At 35.5% G+C, this 11190-nt stretch overlaps 1 protein-coding gene across 1 annotated transcript; it reads left to right on the plus strand.

The window, feature by feature from the left end:
• Positions 1–4290: 4290 nt before the first annotated feature.
• LOC110378673 (repetitive organellar protein) lies at positions 4291–10810 on the plus strand. Its single transcript, XM_064040712.1, has 2 exons — positions 4291–4385; positions 5097–10810. The coding sequence occupies exons 1-2, from the start codon at positions 4362–4364 to the stop codon at positions 10464–10466; spliced, it is 5394 nt and encodes a 1797-aa protein (XP_063896782.1). The 5' UTR covers positions 4291–4361; the 3' UTR covers positions 10467–10810.
• Positions 10811–11190: the final 380 nt, after the last annotated feature.

Consider the following 11190-nt stretch of genomic DNA (forward strand, 5'->3'; position numbering starts at 1 on the left):
TAGTTTTTGAATTTAAATTCCTTCAGCTATTTGTTTGTTGTCAACGAAATCCTCATGATTTGAGGAAAGTGATTTCTCCAACATTTGTCTTATACGTTCATATCGTTAATAGGGTCTTATGAGAGATTTTTGTGTTTGTGTGAAAGTTACGGTTTCTTTATTTTTGTGAAAGCACAAATCTGAAGGTCTGCTGGTTCGATTTGAAAAAATCTTTCAATATTAGATAATTATCTCATTTATGGTTGCGTGAAGTAGTAATATGTACAGGCTGAAGCTACTTTTCATATAAAATTACTTAGCTTATTCTATCTATATTGTTACATTATTTATTTTGATTGTTATTAGTTAAAGTTTTAACCAAAGCGTGAAAAATAACTACGTAATAAGGAAAACTAAAACAAAACAAAAGAATACTTACGCACCCCTTCAAAACAAATTATGTTTGAAGCGTTATCCAAAGGGGCTGCAAATTAGGAGCCCATTTAACATGTTGGCCACCCAGTTACCCCTATCTAATAGAGCGCAATCACATCACCCTTGCGACCAGTTAGTCGCAGCGATTAGTCGGACAGTCGCAGCGCCGGTAAATCTTACGGTAAGTGGGAAAACAAAGGGAGCCCGTGCAATGGATGACTCTTTCACTAAGTGATACATGGTGTCCGTTTGCTAAATTAAATGTTTTGTGGGTACTACTTTACCTTTTGTTGGCAAAACTATGCATACATCGTAAATTGTGGGGGTATTTTGCTAGGTGCGTAAGTGCTAAGTGCAGATTTTTCCTGTGCTAACTCGTAAAATGTAGCTAGCAGAGAGTTTGTATCAACGACGTAGAAGATCATTAGCTAAAAGAACAATGATTTGAGGCCACTGATTGGCCGTGTAAATCGCTAATTAGAACTTATGCTGTTATATAAAAATTTAAGCCCAGATATCTTCAAAACAGTTTAACAATATATCAATTAAACAAAATAGTCATCTAGCACAATTTATAACCAGTCGCCAATAAATTATTGAACTAATCGTCACTTCATTGAATCTGCAATTAATTTCCTAACAGTTACAAATTCAATATTTTGCTCTCCAATAAATTACTCTCGGGCCAATAAACAGGCCTATTCACTATCAGACACCTTGCCAAACATATGGCCGAGCGTCGTACCTTTACAGCGGGCCATTCACGCTGCGTTTATTTGTCGCGTCTTTTGTTGACAACTTATTATTTGTTGAGCAACAATAAATAATGAGTTTATTGAATAAAATGGACTTCCTGACCGGATGTCCTAGAGTATAGTATTTTTTGTGGTTTTTGAGAATTGGTCTATTCAAGTTTTAGCGCAAAATTGATTGTAATGCTTCATCGTTCTACAAAAACAATATCTATTTGAATCGACTATTTGAATGACAAACTAGATAGATTTAGACTGATATCCTTATAATTTTAGAATACCAGTCCATCAAAGGACATATTAAGCCCTCAAATTAATCACTTCACAGCAGATTGTCGTTAAAAGTCAATCGCATAATGAATGGGTTCACACTCGAGCTGTGAAATCATGCGTGCCATTACGCGCATTCATTGACCGACAATTTGTCTGCCGTCACAATTGGGAATCGAACCCGATACAGCAGATGTGTATCGACAAATTGTTGCAAAAAATAAATATTTAGCGTCTATTATAGTAGGTTGACTTTAGTTGAGCAGTGTACTTTGTAAATAGGGAATTAGTTCAGATGTTATAGATAGATGGCGTTGTTAGCGGTGGTAACTGATTTTGAGTAACGGATGAAGCTATAGAATACCTACCGTTTTTGTTCCTACTGCGAAACAATTCAATTAACTAACCATTTAAGTAAATATTTACCTACATAAGTAAGTCATAGTGTTTAGTCTCAAGCTAGGTTAGCAAGACCCATTACTAACTACTACTAAACGTTATAAAGTCATATAGGATGAAACCTTTATTTTCAAAATTTGTGCCATTTATAGTTGCTACGTTAGAAATTCAATGTAATGTGTGAATATGAATGCATCGATTCAAAAAAATATATCGCTTCTTGAAGAGCAACAATCCAAAAGTTAAAATACTCATTGTTACATTATATCGAGAGTTAAATGACGTAAATCATCGGCCAATACCTTTCAGTGCAGTTGGCAAAATCCACACAATTATAACTGGCAGCCACGTTACCTTAATCCCATAGAAATGACACGTCCACATAATCCGATTACCCGTAATAGATCGGCACCACTTTTCACACCGATTGTCCCTAAACATTCAATATTCTACTACAAACTACTTATCCATGCAGTTACACACGACCTTATTACTACGACATAGAGTTGGTTTTAGCTAATTTCGTGTCGTGCTTAAGTTGGTCGTGTAATATCACCCACACAATTGTTATGGATACTATAAAGGGATTTTGTCGATTTTCCGAAATGTGACGTTTGGATTGACAGTTGTTTGAGCGTGTGTACTTTTTTTGTATAAAATGTGTTTTTCGAACATATTTGAAAACTAATGTTGGTAATAATTGGGTTTTTGCAGTAATCTGGCGCACAATGGGATCTGTTTGGTGACTTTTTGGGTCATGTGCTGATACTTGAGCAAAAATATGTCATTATTATAGTGAATTTCTTATAAATTCTAGTAATATCGCAGTATTTTCAAACTTAAGATCTGTTGCATTTTTTTTGTAGATATTAACTATCAAGTTCATTCTTATTGACAACACAATGACACAGTTTTACGAAGGTTATGGTAAAAGATAGAAGACGTATGATTTAAAATAGACTTAAATAAAACAATGGTCTTAAATATGCAGTCTATTTTTTATAAAGGAAGAATGAATACAAAAAATGAATACAAAGTTTTTAATACAAAATTAAATATAGCACACGCGAATATAAACCGTTTGAGTTCAGTGAATTCAAAAGATTATAAAGGTGAATTAAAATAAAACAAACTGTTGATTGTGGAGGCCGACTTACTGCGATATGATCTGCTTATCAACGTAAATTATGTCCAGATTATGGCAATAAAAACTTATTAAATGTATATATTTGTTTACTGGCAATGTTGCAGCGATGCACTGCTGTTAGGGTGGGCTTATATGCGGCACAAATGTACATAATTATAGCATTTACTTACGCACTCATTCTTTTGTTATTTAAATTGGTACAAGGATTGATAGTTGTGAATATATTTAATATTACAACAATAGGTAAGATTTTTAATTGATGTAATAATTTTCTGGCTTAAAACCGTGTCAAAAATCAATTAGACAAAAGCAAACACAGATGAAACTAAGTTACTACACCTACATAAACTTAATTCGACATATGTTCATCACTTCACTATTACACTATGTGAGCGACAAAATTAAAATTAAAATAGGAAAAAAAAACACTCTAGTCATGTATTGTCATCAGACCTCGGAGCCTTCCTACATAGATACATAGTTACAAGTGAAGCTAATATAGGTAAGCGTGTTAAAAAGGATCTTACATTAAGTATTGATTAGGGTTTCTGTGTCATCCAGCAGCGACATGTAAACCTACATAAGTTAAAACCTGAGCGACTAATACCTGCGCACGAGTCGTACTTTATACCGGCTTAGTTTTATACAGCACAAAACGACACACTTGAACTAAATTAAAATATAATGCTCCCGTTTAGCTGCGAGTAGTACTTACTTCATATTTTCAAATGATACAGTTAAAGTTGAAAAAACAATAGCCCTGGAACGGCCGTATCGATGTAAAAAATTAATAAATTTTTCAGTCACTCTAGTAAAACAATCGCGGATATTAGGTATGTACGTTTTGTCATACATCGATAGTTTATTTAACTTTGTTTGTCCTAGATCCATTAAATAACAGGAAATTTAGAACTCTACGAAATATATGTCGGAATTATTTAAATTAGAGTGATACAGGTGACACAGAGGGAAAAGGCTAGTATTCACATGTTAAGTGGACGTCACGTTATGTGTAATATTATCCAAGACCACTAGGTACCTATCTAAAGAAAGCGTTAAACTATTCATTCAACCAGTTAATAACAAATTAACCCGAATAACATTCTCTATGTTAACATTTTAACATTAAACAATAAAAATTTTCAAAATATAAATAAATCCACCTTAATCGGAATATATAATAAGCTGAAGGAACAAATAATGATCGTTCTAATGCATGTTTTAATTTGGCAAACATGTGAGAACATAGCTTGTTAATCGCAATTAGATTTGCAACGGTTTGCGCAACTACTTGTACCTGACCGTTATAGCAGGAGAGTCAAGCGCACTACCGGTGTCTAATCCACGAGAAATATGATTTAAATATTACTTCAAAAACAATGGATTTAGCTTTATTTATTTTGGTAAGATTTTGTCTCATTTTGTTCAGTTTTGATTAAGGCAATGACAGACGGCGTATAACTTTTATTCCTTCTTTTTAAATCAAGCCATGTTCGATACACCGAAATTTTAATATGGCTCTGTTTAACTATATGAATTAGATATATAAATTACACATGGCAATGTATGTATTTTATTTTTCATTAATTATACCTATATCGTGTAAAGTGTTGTTATCAGTTGGATGTTTTTTACGACATTTTGTGTTTCCTTGCTTTGAATCATATCAAAATCTGTCACCCGATTTATTTCGCTAGATATTATTGTTTATTTAATTTTATTGCGATAATATGTTACATAGCCTAAGGATATCAATCAAAGCATTTTAATAGTAAAATATATGTTAGTTTTAATTTCACGTATTTTTTTACAAATATTACGTAATTCAAAGTAATCACAGCATTATGGTTACTTCATGACTTTTTTTACGAAAGAGTTCGTCTTTATGGCAGGCATACCTAATGCCTGATCAATATAAATCTGAGTTCAATTTGTAATGGTCCTTTTATTGACTGTCTGAAGATTTTTTTGTAACATATTACTTAAGGAAGCCCATTAATTGAATCGTTCAGCATTCAGGTACTTACTTAATTAAATGATTTATTAACCGTAACAAATACCCTGTGTGTCGATTATTGCGACAAGCTGTAATTTCTTCCACATTATGTTTACAGATTTTACAAATTGGATTCAACAGCGCACTAAACTATCGACACTCCAATCGCATGGCAGTTATTCCGTCATCACGGCTATTTAACATCGAGCTAAGTCGACGATCTGCGCCCTATAATAGAAACCTACAACGAACGTCCAGATCTTATTCAGGTAGTGACAGCGAAGAAACAGATTTCGATTATACAAGTTACGAAGAACCTATAAGTTTTACATCTTTCAAGTTATATAAAAGGAGAAAAAATCCTACGCAGGTCACTAAAGCACATAATGAAGCAAAGTTTGAACAATCTGCGAGTAAACTTCACTCAGATAATCATGCTGGACCGCTTGACAAGAAAGGTACGGACTTTAGGCGACCATATATATTACATGGAACACAAAATCGTAGATTAGGCCCAACTTCTATACATGATATCAAAGATCTTGAGGATGTTGTGCACCGAAGAGCAGCTAACTACCTGAAGTTACTGTTTACAATCATCGAGGAACAAAATAGCAGACGAAACCTAAATGACGACCGCAAAGTTCCCATCAATAGTCCGGCGACTTCTAGTGCAAACTTTCTCGGTTCCCGTTTTGTAGAAACAGCCAATCGCAGAAGATCAAATCACGAAGTTGGGAATCGCTACAGAACCGATTCAAGAAATAATCAGCCGCTACCTCTAAAGCGCGCTGGAAGTTTCGATGCAGCTCCTCCCATGCCGGTTTCCAGAAGTCAATTAAGAATTCCTGATCCACTCAAACCCAGCAAACATGAGACCGCTCGCAGAAGGGATGATGACTATAATAATGATGTTGATTATAATAACGAAGAAAATGATGGTAATGAAGACGAAGATGGTAATAACGACGATAATGATAATCACGACCACCGCCACATAGGAGGTGAATATAACAACGCAAACAAAGTGTATGACTACCATCACGTAGAAGATGAGTATAACAACGACGACAAAGAGTATGACCACCACCACGTAGAAGATGATCATAACAACGACGAAAACGAGTATAACCACCACCACGTAGAAGATGAATATAACAACGCAAACAAAGTGTATGACTACCATCACGTAGAAGATGATCATAACAACGACGACAAAGAGTATGACCACCACCACGTAGAAGATGATCATAACAACGACGAAAACGAGTATAACCACCACCACGTAGAAGATGAATATAACAACGCAAACAAAGTGTATGACTACCATCACGTAGAAGATGATCATAACAACGACGACAAAGAGTATGACCACCACCACGTAGAAGATGATCATAACGACGACGAAAACGAGTATAACCACCACCACGTAGAAGATGAATATAACAACGCAAACAAAGTGTATGACTACCATCACGTAGAAGATGATCATAACAACGACGACAAAGAGTATGACCACCACCACGTAGAAGATGATCATAACAACGACGAAAACGAGTATAACCACCACCACGTAGAAGATGAATATAACAACGCAAACAAAGTGTATGACTACCATCACGTAGAAGATGAGTATAACAACGACGACAAAGAGTATGACCACCACCACGTAGAAGATGAGTATAACAACGACGAAAACGAGTATAACCACCACCACGTAGAAGATGATCATAACAACGACGAAAACGAGTATGAGCATCATCACGTAGAAGATGAATATAACAACGCGCACAAAGTGTATGAGTACCATCACGTAGAAGATGATCATAACAACGACGACAAAGAGTATGACCACCACCACGTAGAAGATGAATATAACAACGCAAACAAAGTGTATGACTACCATCACGTAGAAGATGATCATAACAACGACGACAAAGAGTATGACCATCACCACGTAGAAGATGAATATAACAACGCAAACAAAGTGTATGAGTACCATCACGTAGAAGATGATCATAACAACGACGACAAAGAGTATGACCACCACCACGTAGAAGATGATCATAACAACGACGAAGAGGACGGTGACAACCACGACGCAGAAGATGATGATAACAACGACGCACAAGATGATGACACCAACGATGAAAAGGACGGTGACTACTACAACGTAGAAGATGATGGTAACAACGACGAAAAAGACGATGACAACCACGACGCACAAGATGATGATAACCACGTAGCAGGAGATGATGATAATCACGACGTACAAGATGATGATAATAACGACAAAGAAAAAGATGATAATGACGATGAAATTAAAGATCATAATGACAAAGAATACGATGATGACCACGACGCAAAAGATAACGATAACCTCGATACAGAAGGTGATGATTATGATTTCGAATTTGAAAGTGATGATTCATGCGAATCTGAAGACGAACTAACGCCTGATGACGATGTTATTAGGCATTATTTTAAAGCTTATATTAAACCACTCATAGACTTTGCTTTAGCGACCTATGATGATGCAAAAAATAAAGCTATCGCTTCACCCACCGCTAAAGCCCTCCTAGATAAACTCAAAGTTTTGCCAAATATCGATCAAGAGGATAAAAATGACACGAAAGAGGTAAAATCTTTAAGACTATCTGACTTAGTGGACATCAAATCGCGGTCGATAAGCCATAATGGAAAGCTCGGTAAAAGCAAAGAATACAAAAAGAATACTGGAGAACTTCTAGTTTCGCCGATTCATAGATCATCTGATTTGTCAGAGAAATTAGGTGATTTAAAAGTCATACCAATAAACTTAAGAATTGAAATACCATTCAATAACAAAATCAGAGAAGAGCAACATGAATCACATAAAAAAAGTCTAGACCCACAGACAATTTTAACAAATTTCGAGCAAACATTACTTAAAAATCACACTTCGGAAACTCTTGGACAGCAAAAACCTCATAATGAACTTAGAAGTGGAGAGTGCCCTGAACAGTCCAGAACCAAACATAAGAATACTGACGACGGATCGAGTGCAACAGACAGCAGTAGTAACAATACAGAAGATGACTCAGATTCTGACAAAAGTCTTGAAGATGATAACGATCGTGATCAGGAAAATAGTATCGATATTCCTATTAATAAGGACCACGATAATAAGACTGACATATTTAATAAACCTGAACCGCTTAAAACCGCAGAAGATGTCAATGAAACGAACTCTATTCTAAACCTCGAGTTCCCATTAAATGACATACTCAGTTCTAGTGATGATAATAATACTTCATCAGAAGTTGATATGGAAGATTTTTTAAGGAATCATGATAGTAGATATAAACCTGAATATTCTGATCTAATGGCACGCAGTCCTAGCGATGATAATAATAATACTTCAACAGAAGTTGATATGGAAGAATTTCTAAGGGGTCATGATAGTAAACATAAACCTGAATATTCTGATCTAATGACACTCAGTCCTAGCGATGACAATGATAATACTTCATCAGAAGTTGATATGGAACTAACGCCTGATGACGATGTTATCAGGCATTATTTTGAAGCTTTAATTAAACCACTCATAGAACTTGTTTTAGCGACGTATGATGATGCAAATAATAAAGATATCGCTTCACCCACCGTTAAGGGCCTACTAGGTAAACTCAAAGTTTTGACAAATATCGATGAAGAGGATAAAGATGACACGAACGAGGTAAAATCTTTAAGACTATCTGACTTAGTGGACATCAAATCGCCGTTGATAAGCCATGACGGAAAGCACAGTAAAAGCAAAGAAGACAAAAAGAATACTGTAAGACTTTTAATTTCGCCGACAGAAACATTAGGTGATTTAAAAGTCATACCAATAAACTTAAGAGTTGAAATACCATTCAATAACAAAGTCAGAGAAGAGCAACATGAATCACATAAAAAAAGGCTAAACTTACAGACTTTGTTAACCTCCATGTTAACAAATTTCGATGTCAATGAAAGGAACTCAATGTTAAACCTCGAGGTCCCATGGAATGACATACTCAGTTCTAGTGATGATAATAATAATACTTCATCAGAAGTTGATATGGAAGAATTTCTAAGGGGTCATGATAGTAAACAGAAACCTGAATATTCTGATCTAATGACACTCAGTCCTAGCGATAACAATAATAATACTTCATCAGAAGTTGATATGGAACTAACGCCTGATGACGATGTTATCAGGCATTATTTTGAGGCTTTAATTAAACCACTCATAGACCTTGTTTTAGCGACGTATGATGATGCAAATAATAAAGATATCGCTTCACCCACCGTTAAGGCCCTACTGGATAAACTCAAAGTATTAACAAATATCGATGAAGAGGAAAAAGATGACACGAACGAGGAAAAATCTTTAAGACTATCTGACTTAGTGGACATCAAATCGCCGTTGATAGGCCATGGCGGAAAGCACAGTAAAAGCAAAGAAGACAAAAAGAATACTGTAAGACTTTTAATATCGCCGATTCATAGATCATCTGATTTGACAGAAACATTAGGTGATTTAAAAGTCATACCAATAAACTTAAGAGTTGAAATACCATTCAATAACAAAGTCAGAGAAGAGCAACATGAATCACATAACAAAAGACTAGACTCACAGACAATGTTAACCTCAATGTTAACAAATTTCGGTGGCAATGAAAGGAACTCCATTCTAAACCTCGAGTTCCCATGGAATGATATACTCAGTCCTAGTGATGACAATAATAATACTTTATCAGAAGTTGATATGGAAGATTTTTTAAGGAATCATGATAGTAAACATAAACCTGAATATCTAAATCTAGAATATCCATGGGCCAGTGTATTTACAGATGAAACAGCTATTCGCAAAGATGAAGATCAAACCTTAGATCTTGAATATCTATGGAAGAATGTTATAAGCACTGAAGATAATAAAAGCAGTAAACAGATAACTGATAGCCTTCAGCTGGAGGTTCCACATTTGGATGACACTGTATATAATCAATTAAGGGGTCACAAAAAACATACGGGGAAAGTTTACACAAACAAACGTAAGCAGCAACCTGCTAAAAGCAAAGCAAGTCCTGATGAAGGAAAATCTACTGAAAAGATATCTTCTCATTCGTCAGACCCGCTGTACGAACATCCACTGCTGCGACAACATAAACAGAATGATCAGAGAGCATTCCATGACACACGGGACAATTACTTAAGACAATTTGGTAGCAAATTGAATCTGAGGCATTATAGTAACAATAATGAATATGATCCAGCCCAAAATTATCTAAGGGATGTACCGAATGAACCTGATGTTTCTGATGAAGACGGTGAAGGTCGCGCCTTTATAATGGTGCCACTTGACAGGCGTCCTCTTACGAGACTGAGGACTCAGGAGGACTTGCCTTACATCTTAAATGTTTTGGGCCCTCAGCTCAGACGAAGCACTTATAACGATACTATTATATTTCCAAGTGATTAAAGTCAATTTACCTGGTGATTGGCCACAATTTATAAATCCATTAATTCAGTAAAACGAAAAGTGGCGAATTCATCAATAAAATGTTTCAAATTGTTATGTTAAGTGTAGTTTATATTGACTAAACGAAGGTATGCCTTTTTAAAAATATCCACACAATAGGCTCACAGTGAAAGTTGATTTATTTAATTACCAAAACCTATATTCTGTACATGTAGCTGTAAATGACTTCCAGTGCCTATTGCAGAGAGAATAACTGCTTCCAATTATAATTCTAAGTAGCAGTATCACAAATCCTCTAACAAAGGCGGATGTAACACACTCAATCCTTCCAAACATAAAATGAATTTCACATAAACTAAAATCTGTCATTAATTTAAGATAATAACTGCCACCCATCATTTCTCCGACCTTATCATACAAAAGTTAACCCCACAAAGGGTATATAGTGGTCATTAATTCGGAGCGTAAGTAGTGGTCGGCAAGCGATCAGGTAGCGCGTTCGGTGCCGTGCTGGGTAAAAAGAAAAAGGGCTAAGTTGAGTCTGATAAATGGCCTCCTATTGTCGGCTACTGGTATTGACAGAGAATCCGGTAGGCTGCTTAAATACGTGGTTCCGTACGCTAATTAATAAGGGTTTTTCGTAGAGAATTGGATACATACTACTATAGAACCTAGTACCAGAAGTGACTTAAAAGAGATCTGTACCAAAAGTAGCGACTCCCTA

Source organism: Helicoverpa armigera, chromosome 23, assembly GCF_030705265.1.
Source record: "Helicoverpa armigera isolate CAAS_96S chromosome 23, ASM3070526v1, whole genome shotgun sequence".
Taxonomy (NCBI): Eukaryota; Metazoa; Arthropoda; class Insecta; order Lepidoptera; family Noctuidae; genus Helicoverpa; species Helicoverpa armigera.